General features: G+C 49.0%; 5 protein-coding genes and 1 non-coding gene across 6 annotated transcripts; 3 read left to right on the forward strand and 3 right to left on the reverse strand.

Annotated features, from left to right (window-relative positions):
* Positions 1 to 2,128: 2,128 nt before the first annotated feature.
* Positions 2,129 to 2,244, reverse strand: ALT_r098. The gene has a single exon (XR_004500623.1). It is a non-coding gene; the product is annotated as an 8S ribosomal RNA (ribosomal RNA).
* A 2,819-nt stretch (positions 2,245 to 5,063) lies between these two features.
* ALT_8838 (uncharacterized protein) lies at positions 5,064 to 5,960 on the forward strand (the record flags this gene model as incomplete). The annotated part of the gene is made up of 2 exons (XM_033558612.2): positions 5,064 to 5,507; positions 5,598 to 5,960. 2 exons carry the CDS (start codon positions 5,064 to 5,066, stop codon positions 5,958 to 5,960), a joined length of 807 nt encoding a protein of 268 aa, XP_033414503.2.
* A 214-nt stretch (positions 5,961 to 6,174) lies between these two features.
* On the reverse strand, positions 6,175 to 7,746 carry ALT_8839 (DUF1776 domain-containing protein; the record flags this gene model as incomplete). The annotated part of the gene is made up of 4 exons (XM_033558613.2): positions 6,175 to 7,026; positions 7,080 to 7,243; positions 7,304 to 7,652; positions 7,714 to 7,746. 4 exons carry the CDS (start codon positions 7,744 to 7,746, stop codon positions 6,175 to 6,177), a joined length of 1,398 nt encoding a protein of 465 aa, XP_033414504.2.
* An 888-nt stretch (positions 7,747 to 8,634) lies between these two features.
* ALT_8840 (metalloendopeptidase WSS1) lies at positions 8,635 to 9,927 on the forward strand (the record flags this gene model as incomplete). Its single annotated transcript, XM_033558614.2, has 2 exons — positions 8,635 to 8,918; positions 8,967 to 9,927. 2 exons carry the CDS (start codon positions 8,635 to 8,637, stop codon positions 9,925 to 9,927), a joined length of 1,245 nt encoding a protein of 414 aa, XP_033414505.2.
* Positions 9,928 to 10,992: 1,065 nt separating this feature from the next.
* On the reverse strand, positions 10,993 to 14,024 carry ALT_8841 (snoRNA-binding rRNA-processing protein DIP2; the record flags this gene model as incomplete). Its single annotated transcript, XM_033558615.2, has 3 exons — positions 10,993 to 13,609; positions 13,685 to 13,939; positions 14,008 to 14,024. 3 exons carry the CDS (start codon positions 14,022 to 14,024, stop codon positions 10,993 to 10,995), a joined length of 2,889 nt encoding a protein of 962 aa, XP_033414506.2.
* A 258-nt stretch (positions 14,025 to 14,282) lies between these two features.
* Positions 14,283 to 21,391, forward strand: ALT_8842 (actin-related protein 2/3 complex subunit 2; the record flags this gene model as incomplete). Its single annotated transcript, XM_089600484.1, has 9 exons — positions 14,283 to 15,108; positions 15,159 to 15,259; positions 15,314 to 15,362; positions 15,412 to 15,468; positions 18,133 to 18,774; positions 18,824 to 18,842; positions 19,708 to 20,002; positions 20,076 to 20,279; positions 20,363 to 21,391. The coding sequence occupies 9 exons, from the start codon at positions 14,283 to 14,285 to the stop codon at positions 21,389 to 21,391; spliced, it is 3,222 nt and encodes a 1,073-aa protein (XP_089455377.1).
* Positions 21,392 to 21,540: the final 149 nt, after the last annotated feature.

Here is a 21,540-nt window from a genome sequence, read left to right on the forward strand (position 1 = left end):
ACAAGCACGCAATCAAGCTTCCATCTACCAATGCTTAAAAGAACTGGCTTGAGGTCACCTAAGACTGCGTCGATGCCTCTTTCTTCAGTGTCAATATAGGGTCCCATGACTTCTATACACAAAAGTCAATCTGCATCTCCACAAAGTGTAACATGATGGCTACGATTGCTCCGTAATATTACGGAGTAGTCTACTACCTTTCATCTTCAGGTCGTCCAGGCATGCTAGGGCAGAGAGCAGGAGTCTCGTATATTCTCGATTTGATCGGCGTGTTTTCCATTTCACAGGAGAAAAGCTTTCCTTTTACGAGTCCTCGCAAAAAAAATGGTGCCCGGGTCCCATACTCTTTGACGGGCTTTCGAACCCTCAGGCGGATTTAGCTAAGCTACAATAGGAAAGGGTTGAGCTGACCTTACATTATCCGAATTACCTTACCAAAACTGTTGTCTAGATCCAATGCAGACTATGCAGACTATGCAGACTTAGCAAACAAACTGATAGTCTGCCACTCGCGCACTTTCTCAGTGATATGCCCCGCGTGTACCTTCATCAACCTGCGTTGACAGAGTCGAAAGAAAGGCAGACAAGCAGCCATATTGAACACACCACGTAAATATACGTTAATAAGCATTGCCTCCATTTGGCGAGAAATCGCGTCCCCTTTCCACTCGCGTTTCTGTGTTTACTGGCCTACGACTTTGTGAAGCCAAGGTTACCCCTAGCCTTTGCAGGTTTTGTTTCTCCTGCAACCATGGAAACCTCCTTCGATATTCGAGACAAGCTCGGTGGCCAAGGTGTGTGGATTCGCGTATAGTTGCATTAACATCAGAAGCTCACAATCCCCCGAAGCATCCGAGCTTTTGGAGTGGATCCATCTGATTGAGAGTAAGTGAGCTCTTATCTTTTCTTCGAGGGCTATCGACGTAATCTATCCTTAGAAAACTTTGCTTCGCTGAAGAAAACACCTTGCCGTGTACGGATTGAGGAGGCCCATCCAAGATACGGGGAGCCACGCTCGTGGAGGGTCATTGTGTTCCAAATGGTTGCGGAAAGAGTTGACATGGCCATTCACGTCTATGAGGACACAGAAGGCAGATTCCGCAAAAGCCTCAAAGAGGTACTTCAGCAAGTATTCCTACACAGTTGCCAGGAAAGTGCTCCTTTGTGAAATGCAACAGTGTTGCCACGATCGCCCCATGCTCATGAAACGACTGTAGAACTCCATTCACACTATCTATCTGGGCCCCTTTAATTACTTAGATAAAGCAGCTCATCTTCATCTCTCCTCAGCGGTGATTGCTTTTGCTGTCTTCCGACCTACTCAGAATTTGTCATCCGTCCGTCCTACAGCGTTTCAAGACCGGTGCGCTCCACATTACTTTGAATGTCATTCTATTACGAAGGAGGATTGCACTATCACTGCCAATAATATTAATGTACCTCAATAGTCTCTAAGTGAACTGTTTTTCTGCAAGTCCTGTCTAATTGCCTGATATGGATGCTGCTAAGGGACTCACTCACATGAGTGCTTAGTGAGTACTCACTCACTAATCACTTATTAAGGCTCAGGATACGTTCCAAACCCGTTGACTTCTCGACGAGCTAATACCCGCCAAAGTTCTCGCATGCCCTTAGTGTGATATCTTAGGAGCACTCGCTCCGTATGTATCGTCTTGGGATGGGACCGGTGTGTTCATGCAAGGCTGCGAGCCTCAGTGCGGCCTCCTGTAGCAGGCCCTTCTTGGGTGGGAGCCAGAAAAGGCACCCTCTGCCCCCCAGATCAGGGTTATCTTGATAATGTGGATACTGCAAACGGAAGATGTAGTCAAAGTAGTGGACAAGTAGTTCTGCTTTGCGGAAGCTCATATGCGAATATGTGCATTGAGTTGCTCAGATGTGTCCAAGGTTCCGTAGTCATGTCGAGCCTGCAGAGTTGATCCGCGATCGTCCCTGGCCCTTCGGACGAGTCACGCGTTCGGTGCTCATCGTAGAGGAGTGTGAGCTTTCCGACTTGAAGGCTTAGCGACTGTATCGTCTGGTCAGCGCAGGAGCTCTCAGGTCATTTCTACTCGTTATAGCGTATTTCAACAAGGAACGCAGATCAAAAAAAAGGTAATAAATAAATAAAAACATACAACAGCCGGGATTCGCTGGTGGTCACCCACCCAACTACTAACCGGCCGGCGTGTGGCTTAAGTACGGCTGAGCGGACGGGAAGCCCTGTTTTCCACACCCTATGGTCGTATGTGCTAGATATCAGTTGGATATCCATATATGTACACTGAATTGAATTGCTGACCTTGATGGGCCTTCGTTCGTACTTCATTGTCTCGGCTTTGTTGTTGGCTAATCACTTACAGCGGGAGCAATGTAGCTGGGATCATCGTAAGTTGATCCTGCTAGAGGATGGGTATGCGTAGTGTATGAATGCAGATCTGGGTTCTCCAAGTTCAGGAATCAGGGGCCAGTCGAGATATAAGCCTCAACCAGTCCAGTGGCTTCGGCCTGTCAGCCGGATGTTCTTGTGAGTCAACCTGTTGATCTGGGGAACTGGGCATGGCCCGAGTTTCTTGCTACACCGCGACGACCTTCTGTACGGAGTAAACTGTCCTGTATATGAGGGGCTGAAGTGGAGCCTTACTTAAGTGGAGTGTGGGCCTTCACCTTGATTGAACCCCAAGCAACGATGGTACAGGTAGTGAAGTGTTTTAAGCGAAGTGCTTGACCATGTATGCTAAATCAAGACCCTGGTCCAGTATGGGCAGAGCTCTGCTGACGTGAGTTTCTACATGAATATACGCGCATTCAGCATCCGTCTCCTGAGATCGGCGGCTCAACGAAGGAGAGGCACCATAAGGCTAGCGTTGTAAGAGAAATCTATGTCGGCATCAATGGCACTGTCAATTGGCAACCCATGTACTATCAATAGGGTACCAAGGAACAGCAGGAACGCGAGGAAGAGCATGATTATCACGGAAGATGCTGCTGAAGTAAAGTCTGTGACTATGGAGTAAGGAAAGGATATGTGGAGGGATATGTTGCCAGAGTGAGTCGCACCACGGTATTTATACATAGCTCTGTCGAGAGAGATGTCCTTGGGAGTGGTTGTCGCTCTCTGATTTGTAGTATACTCTACAGTTCTCTCTTATTCACTCCTTCCCTCAGGATCTGATGATTCTGATCCTTCTCATAGATCCGCCAATAGCCCTGAACTGAGAGAGGTATTTTGCTGAGATAAATACCGCTAAAATGTTAAGTTCTAAATCAGATCCTTACCCTATACAAAAATTCCTGGAACCTTGGTCCCGATAAGGTCCCTGAGTTTCTTATAATGACTGAGATTGGCGAACATGGAGGTACCCCATTCAACGGCAGAACTATTCATTCTGAGGCACGGAGTGGGGTCTCATAGATGAGTGTTCATTCTCAGTTACTTGATCAGCTATGAATAGATAAAGGGGCTAATGGTAAGAAAATGTCTTATAAATGCCCAGTTGAAGTGTGGTGGAAATGAAAAACCATGGCTCCTAGCCTTTTTGACTGAAACCAAAAGCTTCCTTAGGCCATACCAGGGGACATGGGGAGGCAGAGGGGATAAGACTCTTCCTAATATAAGAATTCCATGTTCAAGATTTGCCTGCCTTAAGGATGACCTCCTATTCTGTTGATACTCATGCTGGCCCCTGGGGGAAGAAGGACTACAATTAGGGTTAGAGCACATACTCAAGAATTGAGGGTAATGGCTAAAGAAAGTGGCAAAGCCCTAGCTATCAGAGAGCACTGAGATGATAGGAGGATTCTGACCCTCTGGAGTCTGGAGTCTGGGCTGTCTGGATGTATTATTATCTATGACTGAGGTACATGTCAGCCTGGGTTACAGTTCAGCAAGGTCTCGGAATAGTTCAATAAGGTCTCAAATTACCCTAGTATCCTGAGACACCGATGAGCTAAAGTGGTAGAAAGGTTTAACAAGGCTTTGAAAAATAGTCAAGACCTTGTTGAACTTTTAAGCATGTATTTAAACTGCTTAGAATCATCATCGTAGAGGAGGGATTTGCATCATTTGATATCCCTACTATATGACGATTTGAATCATTTGATATCCCTACTATATAATGATTCAATTCCCTACTTAGTATTAGACCTAGTCTAGAGATTGTAAGCCGGTGTTAATCAAACTTAAATTTCAACGAAGTCTGAAAATATGCCAAGGTCTGAAAGATAACTTGAGACCTTGCTGAAGTGCTGAACTGCCTGTCCATGTCAGCCAACAGTATAACCTGGTGTACAGTTTAGTAATTTCTAATAGCATACTTCAGCCTAACAAGCTTGCACTATTTATGATTATCTTTGAATGGCTATTCTATTCCTAATATCATAGATCCTTCTACATTACTAGGACAAAGCGAAATCTATCCTGCCACCCCTAAAAAAAAGGAATAAATGCCTGGCCTTTGCTTTAACAATTAGCTGTCATGTGGTCCTTAGGGTGAATAATGAATCATACTCTATCTCTGTTCTAGAGGGCTCCATGACTGCTCAGGGAGCGATCAGGGCATGCACTCTCTCCAGTGATGAACTGGCAAGCTCAGTGAGCGAAAAGCAGCAGCGCTTCAGACCGAATAGAAAGTCAAACAGTGTTCACAGAAAAACAGTTTAACTGGTACCAAACCCATTTTAGGTGTCATGGGACGAAATTAGGCCCCGCCTCCATACAGTCGGATCACAGCCGAGGGTGCGTAAGGTATGGAGTCTTTACACTAAAAAAGTCAAGTTGCGGTCTCCATCAGCCTTCGGTTAGGTTAAATCCACGTATCCACAGCGCAGACTTACGTACAATACTTTCGTAGATGGTTTGAACAAAAACATTGGAATGGCAACACTAGAAACGACGAACAAAATTTAGCTCAGCCTCTGAAGTCTGAACCTCCCTAGCGGAAATTTTCTTGAATAAACCCCAGAATGACCGTTAAGTAAACTCTTATTCCACTCCTTTTTCACCTTCTTCCCCCACAATATCCCATCCTCATGCGCGCACGACCACCGCCGCCGCCGTCACCAACATGAAGCTATCCAAACCCTCCTTCGGCGTCGACTCCTCCCTCGACTCCCGCCACTGCTACGAAACCTCCTGGCTCCTAAACCCTCTCCCCTTCGCTCTCCTCCGCGCCCTAATCGCCCTCTACATCTTCGTTACCATCTTTTTCATCTGGGGCTGGGACGGCACCCACGGCGACTCCGACGCCATTGGCCATAGCTTCAGCTACTTCACCTGGCTCACGTACTGGGGTCTGGGCTTCTATTATCTCGTCGCGGCAATCCATACCGCATGCTACGCACGCACGGGGCGCTCCGTGCTCTTCGACAGACTGCCTCGTGCGCTGCGCGCCCTGCATGCGATTTTCTACACGACCGTCACTACCTTTCCGTTTCTCGTGACGATCGTGTTTTGGGCGATTCTGTTCGAGTCGCCGTGGTATACGCGGACTTTTGAGGCTTGGTCAAATGTATGTTCTCCACAATTGATCGCAAAGTAAAAGTTGCAAAGTGAATGTCGAGTGTCGAGTGTCGCTAACGCTATAAATCATGTGCTGTAGATCTCGCAGCATGGCCTCAACTCCCTCTGGGCCCTGATGGAAATCATCCTTCCCACCACGAACCCACATTCGCTTCTGGCGTTTCCGGTTTTGGTGCTGATTCTCCTGCTGTATGTCGCGCTCGCGTACTTGACCTTCCACACTGAGGGGTTCTACACCTACTCGTTCTTGGATCCTGGTCCGGACGGCGAGCATAGTGGTCGCGTGACGGCCTACTGCTTTGGGATCTTTGCAGCGATCCTGGTCATTTTCATTCTCTCGTGGGCTGCTATTTGGTTGAGGCGGAGGCTGACCCATGGAAAGATCAAGAGGTCGGTCTACGACAAGGAGGACGTTCCTGAGATGCGGTATGTCGGAGTTTAGTAGGGGTATTATGTGGTGGGTATATAGGATAATACGTAATATTAATGAGCATGTATGTGTGCACGCTGCGATCCAATAATACTTGAGATGCAATTGAGTATTCTTTTCATGAGATATCCGTTGCGTCCAGAATAGAGAGGAGATGGGATTTGACAGATCAAGGCATGTCAAAGGGGGTCAGTATCCAAATTATACCCAAAAATAGGTAGAAATATTATCGCGCCTCATTGACTTTTTCCCAGCCAGTCTCACTGCTGCTATTGCTGGCACTGTCCGACGCTGTAGGGTGGCCACCTCGGAGGCCCATCATCCATCCTACCAGGCCGGCGGGAACCCACTCGCCAATAATGCTGTATGACCTCGCGCCTCTTCCAGCGTATATGACCCGCTTCTTGGCCACCTTTCTCCCAAAAATATCCTTTGATGCTGGCTCCAGCGCATCCAAAACCGCATAGTGCAGCGTTCTGGCAGGTGAGCCTCGCACTGTACTGGGTCCTGCAGATGCCACGGGCCGCTGTTCAATGCTCGAAAGGTACTGCGGCCCATAGAGAGACCGTTGCTGTGCGCTCCATGCGAGGACCTCAGTCCCGGTGACATGACTCTGCGCATCACGGAACTGGGGGCCGAGGTCGATGTTGCCAAGCTTCAACTCCACAACATCAATGTTCTTATGCTGCAAGAGCCGCAGCTCCGTCCGTAGAGACGTCGCGAATCCTGACAAAGCGCGGGCAGTGGTGACTTCAGGACCAGCAAATGGCGCTGAAAGCGACGATGATATAGAGGGGTAGAGGACGAGGATGGTGCTATTCGTGTTGCGAAGTGTCAGAAGAGGCAGGAAGATCTGAGTGGTCAGTATAGGAGAAAGGAGTCGAGTATTAACGGTATCGGCCCAGGCTGATGGTGGAATAGTGGCCACCGGGCCAGTTGTATAATTAGGAGATGGGACCAGGATAATACCGCTTAGCTGGCAGGTATGGGGAGGTACGCCAGGCATCGGCCATTGCGGTTGTGTAATGAGGGAATGTATGTCGCGCAGAGAGGGATGGATCTCAGAAGGCGAAGGGGTCTTTAACAAGGTCAGTAATAGTACAACTTCTGAAATGAGGAATAGAGGCTCACTGCTGTGAGATCAAGCCAAAGGGCTCTAATATCCATTCGGTTTTCCGACCGAACCAGCTGCTCCTCTTGAGCTGATGTGACAGTAATAAACACAATATAGCCTCGACGCTCCAAATCAGTGGCAATCGCTCTGGTCATAGGTTCATGGGGAGACCCGGCGACAACTGACCAAGTAGTTAGCCCTTATGGACAACCCGTACAGATTTCCCATCTCGGTAACATACCAACTATCTCCTTTCGAGCACCATTTCCAGCCCTCCTTGCCTTCCGCCGGCGTCCATGTAGCTTGCTACTCCCAAAATACAGGACGCTGGTAGTCCCAATAAATGCGATTAAAGCAGCGCTCCATGCTCGATTTCGGATCATCCAGTCATACGCGCGATCAGTGAAAGACTGCGACCGCGCGGCATGCAATCCTGGATATGTCTTGGGTGAAGGTCGCATCGCAGGAGGGAGCCATGATTGATGTGAGAGTGTATCACGAATCACTGTCGCGATGTGATCGACTTGCCGGTCGATAGAATCTGCGACCTCGTGCGAGTATCTTCTTACGTCATGCGGAATCGAGGCAAGCTAGAGGTTGAAGCACCTTGTAAGTCTTGTAACTGGCAGTAATGTAGACCAAGTAACTCACATAATCGAAGAAGAACTGGTCATCGCTTGTCATCTTGATTGGAAGTTGAAATCAGAAGCGAAATGCTTGATGCCACAGAGGTTGATAAAGGCGAAAAAGTTCCACTGATAAGTGCAGCAAATGTATATCAAGCAGTCACATGAGCACGATATACTCCACTGCGCAGGATAAGGATAAGGATGTCAACTGTAGCTTTGAGTCTCAGAATTACTTAATATAAAGCTGCTAATTGTACCGGAGAACATCTAGATGATTTTGATATTTTCATGTTATTAAGTGGTTTTACCATGAAATGTTGCAGACGATATTGATCCCCACCTAAGTTCTTTAAATCACATACTCTTGACTTCATGTAAACTAGTCCATATCTGTACTAGCCTCTGTAGTACATCTCAGCGGCTGCTTTGTGCATCGAAATTGCCACAACTTCTCAACCCTTGGTTGGCCATCTATTTCTTCAGGAGCGTCTTACAGGCCTCACTTGGTTCTGTGATGCCTGACAGCCACTTCTTGGCCTCAGGGAAGGGTGTGAACCTTGCACGTGATTATGATCGAAGGCAGCATTGATTCTAATGTCTTCCGCTGATTATCAATCCAAAGAATAAAGTAGCAAGGCCCTTCGACATGATCACACTATCCTGGAGTCCACTGAATACATAGAAGTAGTGAAAATCTATTTTCATTGATATCTCTTTGGGACGGGGAACTCATGCTGCCATTTTGGACAGGCTTGTACACCCGCGCCTAACAGATATTTCTCATCTGCTCTACATAAAGAGATATATGGAATCATTGTCAAAAGGCATATATTCTCTTTGAGAGAGCTTGAGAACTCAACAAGCGTCATTTTCACGTCCTGCTTTCCCGATATCCTCGTCCGATTATCTTCAAGTCGACCCAGTTTTCTTCATTGCCATCGATATGCGCGAACTAGATCCGTTGGTCTCCGAGTACCAACATGACAAACACCGGCCCAGAGAAGCAGAGGCTTTGTTGATGCTCCGGAAAATAGCCTCCCTAGTCAAACCAATTATGCGCCAGAGGGCTTGGAGGGTAGGGACACTGTGTGAATTCTACCCACAGCAACGAAACCTCCTGGGCTTGAATGTGAACGCGGGCCAGAAAATATGTCTCCGTTTACGATACCCTTCTGACGAGCGTCAATTCCTACCGTTAGAGCAAGTAGTTGATACGATGCTGCACGAGTAAGTCGATGCTTAGATTCCAGAGAGCTCATTCATTGACATATCTAGGCTCTGTCATATTGTACATGGACCACATAATCAGCATTTCCATGCCTTATGGAACCAGTTACGCGATGAACATGAAGAGCTAGTCATGAAAGGCTACACCGGGGAGGGTTTCCTCTCGCAAGGTAAACGCTTGGGTGGGCGGAACATGCCAATAGACGAGGCGCGCCGCGTAGCTAGAGCGGCTGCAGAGCGGAGACGGACCCTTACAGCAGGATCAGGGCAGCGGCTTGGCGGTGCCCCGGTATTGCGGGGAACAGACATGCGCCGAGTCATTGCTGATGCCGCGCAGAGGCGTATCGACGTAACCAAAGGCTGTGCCTCCGGGGCAGACAACAGCGTTGAGCTTGCAGAGGAAGCCTCTAGGAATGGGTTTCGCACCAAAGCCGAAGAAGACGATGCGAACGAACGGGCTATCATGGAAGCTTACATCGATTTGATACAGGAAGAAGAAAGGGAGAGATATGGGCCTTCTTACATTCCTCCTTCCCAGGAAATTCCTGCCGGGCCTCGGTCAGCTCCTCCTCCTCTTCCTATAGCGGAAAACACCAAACCTACTACCTCGGCTGAGCCGCGAGACCCAATTGATCTCACGTATGACAATGCCTCTTACGAACAACCTTGGACATGTCCCACCTGCACTCTTGAGAACCCAGCCAACTTCCTGTGCTGTGATGCTTGTGCCTCAGAACGCCCACGGCCCTCAGCTACTAGATCATCATCTGGACCACCGACCACAGGACCTTGCAGCACAGACAATCGCAACAAGAAGAAGCGCCCGATAAGCCAGTCAGCCAGTCAGACTGTTCTCAAGAACCGAACTAGGGCTGTGGAAACCCTCGCTGCCCTTGACAGCAGTATCGCCAAGCGACCCTTGGGCTGGATCTGTCAATCATGTGGCACATTCATGGAAACGGAATGGTGGACTTGTTCAAACTGTGGAATGATGAAACAGGACTCATGAATCAGTCGCACATATTGCTTTGATGAATTGTATGATACGATGATCTCTACGATAAACGACTCCATACTCCTGTAATGATATAGACTTCAATCGACGATAAACGTCAATAAAACTTTCACCCACTCGAGCACGATGGTAGAGCTTACGCCACTATTCCAACCATGTAGCTTTTAAACCGTAATAGTTGCACTTTGCAATATCTTCGTCAACCGGATATGCATACCAATTATAATCACGTGAGCATGTATGCTCCACACAACAATCCTTGGCACTTGAATTTTCCAGTCAACAACGATTTTCTTCCACTTTTTCTTCTTTCCTCGTAGCTGTTAAGCTTCACTCTTAACAGCCAAGAAAGCTGTACAATGCCTACAGCTTTCATTCCAACGACTTCAGTCATAGATCAACTTATAACTAATCAAAAATTGGTATGCAATATCCTTGTTCCATCCAACTCCAACCGAAGCCCACCTCGAACAAGAACAAGCTCGAAAAGCAAACAAAAGCCCAATCACAACCACCTCCTAGATGATGAGAACATTTTCTTGAACCGATACTTTTAGGAAGAGCCGGAAGAGGTATGACTTGAGGAGATTACCATATTAAAATTGGGGTCTCCCTTGTCGTCGGTGCTTATAATGGTTCTGCTGAGTGGAGTTTCGGGTTGATGATTTGGGCTTTGTTGCTTCGCTTGTGTCTTTCTTGTTCCTGGAGGCATGCGGTACGGGGTTTGGACCCTCGTGGCATTGCTTTTCGGTATCTCAGTTATTATGTCTGATGGATTGTGCTGACTGCTTGAAGAGATAGGTTAAACTACTCTTTCGCTTGGTTGCGAATGTGTCGACTTTTGCACTTGTGCGTTGATATATCAAAATCGAATTCTTTCATCGCGCAGGCTCGGAATATATGTCTAGAAATCAAGATACTCTATTAACAGACCAACTTTTGCCCTTCTCGAAACTCCAAGGATATAGAACTTTCGTAGCCGACCTCAACCAACATCGTGTAAACAATCGCAACGCCATATATGCCACCGATAAAAAATACATGCTCGTAGATTAAGCCCTAAGAGGCAATTTGGACGAATGCCCGCTTCTTGCCTGTACCCGTCACCTGTGGGTGCTCCTGCTCCCATGTTTCCTCATCGACGTAGTCCTTGGTGCTCGCTTCCCGCACTTGCTGGCCTATGATCTGCAAAGCAGAAAGGTTGAACCCCATCTCGTCTTTTTGACGGGTAAGTACTCGACGCAGTGTTGACCGGATACTATCCAGCATAGGTCGCATCATCTTACTAGCAATAATCTGACGGTGGTGCGTCTTCAGCATGAAGAAGAGAACACGGCACGTGAGAGGAATATTCCAGCCCCGGTTGGCCCAGATATTGAGGAAAGTGAAAAGCGCTGGGACTTTGGAGAACGGCAGAACGAGCAAAGCATCCTGGAGTGCAGCGGCAGGGATCTTTTGAACAACACTAAGCACATGTTGCTCGGCTGAGATGTTACCCAGTGCCATGTATAGAGGGTTGCGAGCCGGTGGTGCCGCGTTTGGCTGGCTGGCTTTGACGGCGCGCCATTGCCGCATCACCTCGAGGTCTGCCATGCCCAAATCCAGAGCTTCCATGATCTTTTCACCAGCCATGAGCGTTTCGGCGGTCTGCTTCCCAGCATCGACTGCCTCGGCCTTCTCTCCGTCTGCATCCTCATCCTGCTCTAGAGACGCCGTCAGAGTGTTATCATACATTTCTTCGAGCTCTTTCTCGCGCTCTTCTTCCAGGAAGAGCTGTTCATCTGTCTGTTGCCAGATGCGAATGCTCTTGTCATGGCTAGCGCTGACGATGAATTCACCGGAACGGCTGATAGTCAGAGCCCAAATTTCACCGTGATGGCCTTGGAGTTTCTGAATGTGCTCAAATTTGTCACCATCCCAATATTTGATGACACGGTCCTTGCTCGCGCTGAAGAAGTTGTGGCCGTTGCCCTCCTTGTTCGTAGGAACGAAAGCGACGGCCATGATACTGTCCTCATGGGCCAGGAATGCTTTGTGGCAATCACCAAAGTCCAGACCCCATAGTCGAACTGTCTTGTCCGCGGAACAAGTAACAATGAGCTTGCTGTCATAGGAAATGTCCATATTGAGGACAGGAAGCTTGTGGCCATAAAGGTTGAGGAAGAGTTTTAGAGAGTCGGTAAAGAACACCTTGACGGTGTTGTCTAAGAGGGCGACTGCAAGCAACCGAGCGTCAGGTGAGAAGCGGAGACTGAGGATGTCATCCGCAACTTTGAGGGTTCTTGTATGTACCAGTTTGAGGCGTGGTGTTGTTCGTTTGGTGCCGGGGATTTCTTCCTGGACCACCTGGAAGTTCCAAAACTTCGCGGACTTGTCAGCACTACCACTGACCATCGATTTGCCATCCGGATGGACGTGCAGAGACCAGACTGGTCCATCGTGCGCCTTGATCGTATCCAGCAGAGTCGAGGATGCAATGTCAAAGACTTCCAGTTCGCCGTTCTTATTACCAACCACAACGATCTTGTCACCGGGGAGGAAGGCAGAGCACAGGGAATAGCCGCACTCCAATGTACGCAGGCAGCTCTGCGTACGAACGTTCCAAATCTTCAAGCTGCCGTTGGAGGCAGAAGCCAGCATTCGATCGTCGGAACTCAGGGCAATAGATCTGATGTCGGTACGGTGACCCGGGATGTCAACGGCCAGGTTGCGATTGTAGTCGGGGTCATCTTCATCCTTCTTTTTATTCGCAGTGATAACGCTGTACGATTCCAACTGGTTGTTCGTAGTCGAAGCCAGAAGCTGGAGATTGCCTGTAGCTTTTGTTCGAATCCAGTCGAAGGAACGGACCTTGCCGCCAGTGCGAACAATGACGTGAGGAACAAAGACTTCAGTGACCGGCGCAGACGAAATATCGTCGACCTTCTCATTGTCAACTTCTGCCACTGCCCCTTCCTGGTCTGCAGCCCGCTGGGCTTCCTTCTCCTTTCTTCTCTTACGCTTCCTGGCCAAGCTCTTTTGTACCTCCGTCGCTGAACGGATGCGCCAAATTTCTATTGCCTTCTCCGAGCCATGGATGCCGATATAGTCAGCGCGCGGGTGAAAGCTGATACCAATCGTTCGGTCTTTGCCGTTCCGATAAAGCGTCCCTCTGTCCGTCAGGATTTTGCGACCTTCAGAACCAACTTTTTCTCGTGAGATCTCGAGCATAGCGCTTTCATCAATCGACCAAACCTTGAGTTCTCCATCGTTTCCTGCGGTGATACAGCCGCTTTGGTCGGGGGAGAGGCCCAAGCTCCAGCACTCGCCGTTCGATTGGGCCACATGTGTCTCAATACAGTGTTGTGTAGCCAGATCCCAGATCTTGATTAAGGAGTCCTTGCCGGTAGTGAGCAGAAATCCCGCGTGTTCGCTCAGTCCAGCGGCTTGTAGCAATTCGGAAGACAGACTGAGGAAATGGAGCGAGGTGACTTGGTCGGTGTGTCCGCGGAGCTTGAACAGCCCAACTTCCGCTAGCAAGTCCCACACGATGACATCTGTGTCCTTCGAGCCACTAGCAACGCGCACACCGGCAGCATCGAAGGCGAGTTGAGTAACGGCCGATTTGTGGCCGTTGAACGAAATGATCACCGTCTCTGTTCTCGAGTCCCAGATACGAATACTTCCATCATCGTACCTAAATAGAACCAATCCTGGATGTAAGCACCAAGCAAATAATTGTCCCATGTCTGATAAAGGGAAAAAGACCTACCCGACAGCGAAAACGTCCTCATCAGTCTTACTCTGAGTGATCACGGTCACCTGCGATTTGCAGGATGTGTCGCGCCACCGTCCAAGTAAGTCGCCTTTCTTGACGTCCCAGCAGAGAACCTCCTCACCGGCACCGACAATGGCCCTTCCCGCGCCTGTGCGGCGCGCAGTACCAGCGAGATCATCGTCTCGGGTCCAAATCGCATTCGACGAACCCGACGCAACGAGCCCGAAAGTATTCGAATGCTCGAATTTCCTATAAAAATTAGCTCCTCGCGTTCAAGATTCCGCCATGCACGAATTTTCCGAACAAGCTGCACATACAAATATGACTTCACCATCGTTGGAATGCCCAAGTCGATAGCAAGGAAAATTTAAGAGCTCCGAGACTGACTGCTATCGATAGGCCAAAATGCGCCAGAAAAAAACTACGGGCGGCGAGAGCGACCACCCCGGACAAATCCCCACCGCCTGCCGTCATTTCCCCCCCAGGCACCCAATCGACCCAACTCATCAACTTGGTTGACTATTTACAGGTGCCTGACAGATACTACCCTTGCTATCGGAATTAATTGAGCTGTGGTACACCGTCGGTCGTCATGCTTTTGCTTGATTATCAGAACGTTCTCATTCAGAACCTCCTGACGGAGCGGTTCTCCGGGTATAGCTGTCCCTTCCCCGCCTCCTTTGGTATACGCAGGTCCCGTCCTTTACGACACCAGCTAACAATTGGCTTTTCTGCTTGTTGCAATAGAGGTGCGCCGGTTTCAATTGACCAAGTTGTCTCTGACTTTGACGGAGTGACGTTCCACCTGTCGACGCCAGAATCGAAGACCAAGATCCTTATCTCCATCCACGTGAAATGCTTCAAAGAGCTGGTTCAATACGGTGCCCAGGAGGTACTGCAAAGAGAATATGGTCCTTACATCGTCACACCAGAGCCTGGCTATGACTTCTCGGTACAGATTGACTTGGAGAACCTGCCCGCAGAGCAGGAAGCTCGGGACGAGCTTATCATGCGGCTTGCGTTGCTGAAGCGTAACGCCATGGCTGCTCCGTTTGAAAGGGCATTCGACGAATTCGCGAAGTTGTCAGAGGAGGCATCCAGGTACACGTCGGAGTCCGCACCCCAGGGAGTCAAGGAAGGTGGGGAGTTGATGGCAATTCATTACCGGGAAGAGGAAGCGATCTACATCAAGGCCAGTCATGACCGGGTCACAGTGATCTTTAGCACTGTTTTCCGCGAAGAGACGGATCGTATCTTTGGCAAGGTCTTCTTACAGGAGTTTGTCGACGCGAGAAGACGAGTGGTGACGTTGCAAAATGCGCCCCAAGTGCTCTTCCGCAGCGACCCTCCGCTGGAGCTTCAGGGGGTCCCCGGTCTGCAGACAGCTGGGGACGGTAAAATGAGTTATGTCACTTTCGGTAAGCAATTATCGTTGCCTGTGTTGCGAGCCTTGATTGACAGCTCATAGTCCTTTTCCCTCGACACCTGACTCCTCAACGACGCTACGAAAATATCTCTCACATCCAAACCTTCCGTGACTATTTCCATTACCACATCAAGGCGTCCAAGGTAGGCTTCAATGATGTCATTGTCTTCCTTCCCCAATGCACTGACTCTGTATAGGCATATATCCACACTAGAATGCGTAAGAGGACAGCAGACTTCCTCCAAGGTGAGTCGCAATGGATACCGCGGCCTAGTTCGTTGCTAACAATTAACAGTCCTCAACAGAGCTCGACCTGAAAACGAGGAGCGGGAGCGAAAGACGGCCAGCGGTCGTACGTTCAGGGTTCATGGATAGCGCGGTCAATCGTGTTTCTTGTTGTATATTACGGCTCGAAGGCAGTACGAAGCATTTGAAGCTGAACAAGCAAAGTGCACATACAATTTCACTAGTTACGCAGAGCACCTTATCGTACGATTATTTGGCCGTCTCAGCAACAGGCAAGGGGGTGTCTGAGGATTTGACTTGTCTCAAAAAATTTGATAACATTCTTGCCGGGGTTTCAGGCGTAATTGCTTTTTTCCCCCTTTTGCAGCTGCATCTGTCAATCTGCACGAGGTGGATATCCAATTGGCTATAATGAAGACTGATCATCATCCTGGGTTCTTCGTATCAACAGACTTCACCGCTATCTTGGTTTCTCTTTTGAGACTTGTGGATCTTTTTCGGGCCCCTGCTGCTTGTTGGTCTCTGTCGTCCTTACTTTCTTAGGGTAGATGTGAGCCTCTCGAATCACAGCCAACACGTGTGACAACGTTCTTATTGCAGGGAGTATCCCTGAGAGTATGGCACTGGCAGGGCGAAATTGTTCGGCAGCGACGATACCAAACTGCTCAATCGAATACCACCGAAGAAAAGTGACGGACTTGCAGGTTCAACTAGCAGATGCCTGATTCACTGCCAAGTTACTAATTGTGATTTGCGACCAGTAGACTAGCATGTGTCAGGCAGTAGCCTAGAGAGCGGCACCCTGGCAGCTGTAATCATTTGATCTGGGCGCTTTGAATATCCAACCAATGACGCCTAACGTTCCCTTGGTCGCGTCGCCGAGCAAGCCGCAGGATGCTAATGTTTCGATTGGATATATGGGACCGACAGGCTGGGTCGGAGTCGCAACGGGCATGCAGTTCAATCTGGTGCCTTGACGTATCATTGGTATACCCGTGGAGCAGATGATCAGATCTGTGTCGGTCACTGACGGAAGAACACAAAAGCGCTGATGCATGATTCAGATATCTGTCACAAGCTACAGCCAATACTGAGCGACTCGCCCATTGGAGAAGGCTGGCCGCGCTTGTGCATTCCTTTCTAGTAGCTCTAACCACAATTCCAGTTAGCCTGTCAGGACTGAAAGGGTTCTGATCGCTGTGCCGCAGTTCTGCGCAGCAAATGGCCTGCCCTACTTGGGCTTTAGACTTCGTGGCAGAATCAAAAACATAGAACCATGTCTCGGGGATTTGTTTTAGAAAAAGAAGAAATCCGGAAGAAATATGGAACACAGGATTCGGGTGATTACACTCATTTCTATTCGGCCAAGTTGACGGTCGTTGTTTGCTCTTGCATTCTCTTCGATAACTTTTCGCAAGGGGTCAATAATCACCCACACGATCAGCCCAAGTCCAACCAGCGCGTGCAGTGTTGTGCTAGATGGGCATACGAGAGCATCGTGGTCCATTTCCTGCTTTGTTCTCCGCTTTCTGCAGCTATACGACCCTTTTCATGTGAAAAATACGTAGCCACTTGAAGAGCGATCATGGTGCGCTGCCAGTTATCAATTATGCCACATAATCCCATAAATAAGCGAGAGTGAGTTCCAAAATTGAGACTCGAAGCGTCTATGAAGACTGAAGCCAACCTGCATGGCCTTGGTTGCCTCGTCTAATGCACATTGTTCCCCTATTGCCTTATACAGACTGTCATCATTCTTTGTCTTATTTGGCACATTCCTGGACCATCCCAAAGTCGAGGATTCCTCGGAGAATATATCATCAGGATTGGATATTGATGGAGAAGGACAAGGTAGGAGAACCAGATTACTCCAGATAAAGGAAAGGGGTGGTTGAGTGAGAAGGTTGGGAAGTTTCCGCTGTAGTCGCGTTGCAAGAAACAGGAGCACTGCACATCGATACAGCTTGGAGGTTCACCTTTGGTCACTTACGATATTGAATGAGTACCCAAATTCTGCTCACTCAGGTCATTGAAATCCCTCACCAGCTACCATAATCTGTGCCATGATTAACGCCAAGATAGAAGCACTGGATCTTTATCAAGGCGTCCACTGGCATAATTTCCACCATACTGCGTCTGACGCCACGATCAGGCTCCTCCAGGTAAGCTCTCCAATAAAGTCGCAGGCGTTTCTGTTTATTTTCTTTTTGGTCGAGGCATCATCATTCTGTGAGACGACTTATTGATGTTGAAGTCCTCAGGTCATTCATCCGTCGTATGCTGAACTTACCATTGTTTACATAGACAATTAGATGCTCTTCGTTTACGCCTAAGCAACATCTCTTGGAGCAATTATTCGGTGCTTCAAGGCGTTGTGTTTACATTGCTCGCTGCTGAAGGAACAAACAAGGAAACCTGGTAAAGTTGGAACGGTGACAACTTCACGGATCGCGAACGTGTTCGTTGACGGGCTCGAGAATACTTTGGTTCAATATGTCGGACAAGATCAGTTTCCTACCGTTGGAGGTACTTCTCTCCATCCTGGCGTACCTACCTTTTGAGTCTCTCCTTGCCTTTGGAGAAACATCTCGAGCGAATTTCAAGTCTCACGCCCTTTGCCTCAGGCGTCTTCGCGTCGGAGTGTTTGAAAAGCGAGTCCATTCCATGATATCTTTACTTCAGGCAGGCTGGGCTACCCCCGATCAACTTTCTTCATCGCGTGAGAACGATGGTTCCAGGAGTGACTATACAATTTCCGTGATCCAACCAGGCATCTATGCACAACAAGGATTCGGCGGAAAGCCAAATGCTAAATGCAAACTGCAAATAAAACGGGACATAAGCCCACAAGACGCTCAGGAGCAGACGGTACAAGCACAGAACAAAGTTCTCGCGCGACTGGTGGATCGATACGGGCCTTCGTTGGTCAAGCTTGAGTTCATGGCCTACGATCTTGATGTCGACGGGGCAAAAGCGCTCGGAACCAGATGTAGACATGCGCTGCGCTATCTGGCACTGCGTTTCGAGCATCCACATATCCGCGATGGGCCGATGAGGCCAACCGCTTGGTATTATCCTGCGCCGGGTAGCACTGCTTGGAACTTACTAGCGGGCATAGGGAACCCCAAGGACGTAGGGGTCACCGGCCTTGAGACTCTGATATTGGAACGATCAGGCATCACGCCATGGCAGTTGGCGATGCTTGTGACGAAGAATCCTAGGCTGAGAGTCTTGAAATTGAGGACCTGCCGTGGTGCCCAGCCGGAGTTTTTGAATTGGCTTGGGGGCGTTCAAAAGGATAAGAACGGTGCGGTGATAGAAAGGCCGAGACTGGCACCTGGTGCGAAGCTCGAAGTTCTCTGGCTGGAGAATTGCCACGGTTTACTTAGCCATCCAATAGAAGAGCAAAAAGGTAAGCAGTTGCCAGACAACCCGTCTGACGAGGGCTTTGAATGGGTCAGAAATCTATCAAACCTACAAGTAAGTTTCTCTCTCGAGGCCTCACCCTTTCCAGAAGCTGGCCCTTCGTCTCGCAATTCTGGCCATGCTAATGATTCTCCCTCCAGTCTCTTTCTTTCAGAGAGTGTGCGTGTATATCGTCGGAATATGTCGACAGGGCTAACAAAGCCATCTGGAAGATTGCAGAAGTTATTCTTCCATATGCCTTTGTTACACAGAATTCAGCTATTGAAGTTGATCCTCTTCTTTCATAGCCCTTGTATGAGACCATCCTCTGTTGTTAATAGATTATGATACTCATCGTGCATCGTTCATCTTTCTCTGCCTCATGAATCACAGTATGGTCCTGTCTATTTTATCCAAGGTGGCAACCATGAACAGTTGATAACAGCCCTGTCTATTCATGTAGTCTTATAGTCTCCTTATCACTACTGGAAGAGTAATTATACTGATGCTAGCTATATATCTTGCAGTTTTTCTGGATAGAAGTAGCTAGACAAGACTTACTGGTCAGTAGTGTTCTCACATATCGATTCCTCCGCTGTGCTGTGAAGCAATATGATGACTGTTTTATGCTCAGTAACTTAATGAGTGGCTTCTTAAGGGTGTCTAATGCAAGAAAGCTTTCTATGATCATCTCTGATGGTAGTTATAGACACTCAGCCATGTCTTTCACAGTGAAGTGGGATCTATGCACCAGGTGCTCAGGGACAACATTCACTGACCAGAAGCAGAGCACATCACTCAGCACATCAACACCACTCACCTTCCCTATCCAGTTCTCACCACATACCCAGCCGCACTTTTCTCAGTGCTCAACCACGCGGCTTGACTGCTGACCCGCAATTTCATTAACAACGCAGTGCTCTCTACCAACCATGCGTAGATCAAGCTCTAGCTCTCACTCCTGGCAGTCTGCCTTGCAGAAGGTATTCCGCAGACGCTCATCCGAGTCGAAGGGTAAACAACCTTCTTTGGATGACGATTTCAAAATCGGCGAACACAAGGACGGCTTCTACAAGTACTCTCAAGAGATGCTCGAAGAGAAAAAGAGAAAATTCGAGCCTCGCACGATGCGTGCTTCGGACAGTGCCGAAGTTTACGACATGCGTACTTCTAGCACTGTCAAAGTTACTTACATGCGTGGTTCAGACAGTACCGAAGCTTCTTACGCTTCAGCTGTGAGTGGACGCGGTATCCTTAGCAGGCAGTTTGCCAAACAGAGCGAGGGAAAAGAAACTAACATAGAGTCAGCGGATGCCACCGATCGAGCTTCCCACTCTTCCTTATACCATCGGCTCAATTGAATGGCGCTCTTTCGCTGCCCGTGAGCAGCTTCTCGACAATCCTTATGGCGGGGCGACTGCAGAGAAATTTGGCAGTGTCATCGGCGTCTTCTCCAAGGTTTACACCATTGCCAAAATCCTCGCTTGGGCACTCAGGATGTATGGCGTAGAGGTAAGTAGAAAGAGCCCTGATACCTTCCAGTGAACTTTGTAGATCAGCAAAGAAAACTGATCAGTGGCTTTCCCTCCCCACAGTTAGACGACGCTCCTGGCGGTATTCTAGCTCGCCTCAAGGACGCAGAAGAGGTTGTGAATACATATTCTCTTGTTGAACTCATCGAGGTCACCGAGAAGCTTTATTATTCTCTGTATGCGAGACTGGTTATGGAGATTGCCAACGTTGAGCTCTGTAGTCACTTCGACCTTAACCTGCGCCGCATGCTCATTAAGGAAACGTTCACCCTTCCTGAAACTAGTCATCTCCGCGACATATTCATAACATTCAAGGACGTCCTGGACGCCCCAGAAATTTGCAGCGGCCTTGATTACGACCTTGTTAAACAGCACCAGGACTCGATCATTCGCCATGCTACCGACAAGCTTGCCATCACCGGCTTCTCTGCGCACGATCTTATCGGTTATCGTACATCCACCTTGAAGATTGTCTCCGACGATACCCATCCGTTCGTTCTGAAGTGGAGAGGCCTCGTTTACCTGTATCAGATGCCGGGCGTTGAAACTATCACCGTAATGTCGGAGAAGTACCTGACTATCATGCCAAAGGTGACGGCTACCGATGACTTTCCAACGACTGAACTTCCTTTTATCGACCGCGATTCAATTCAGCCAGAAATTTGGCAGCGCGAGAACGTCCTTGACAACCGTCAGGCGACCCTGGCGAAGCTCGAGGGCAGGAGCGTCGGAGACATCAGACGCGACGACGGCAGACGCCGCCTTCTTGATTTCGTCAAAGAGAAGAAGTGCATATGCCGTTCATCTTGCAGTTGCGCGGCAGACTGCACAATGGATGTCGTGCTAGCCTGCCCTTGCTCCGAGCGCATCCTGTGCATCGTGCAGGCCAAGCGCCATGAGGGTGCTGGCGAGCAGTACTTCGGCCCCAGATGCGGAAGTCTGGCAAGAGCCTTCTTTGAAGGGCTGGCGATGGTCAGTCGCGAAGTTGCCCACTATGAGCTCGTCACGGAGCTGCACCGCGCCATGCAGCTGTTCGAAGAAGTAGTGGGCAAGCAGCGCCAGTTCGCCGCCACGAGCACTCGACGCGCCTGAAGGTACTGAGTTAACATGGCAAGTTCAGTTGAGCTGGCAGGCCCGTTCTTTCTGTTTCTCTTTTTTTTCCCCTTTTATTTTCTCTTGAGACGATGAAGGTCACTTGCAGGGACGGATGACTGGGGGTCTCAAGGGGCAAATCGGAGGCG

This window comes from Aspergillus lentulus, assembly GCF_001445615.1.
Source record: "Aspergillus lentulus DNA, contig: Alt16, strain: IFM 54703, whole genome shotgun sequence".
NCBI classification, from domain to species: Eukaryota; Fungi; Ascomycota; class Eurotiomycetes; order Eurotiales; family Aspergillaceae; genus Aspergillus; species Aspergillus lentulus.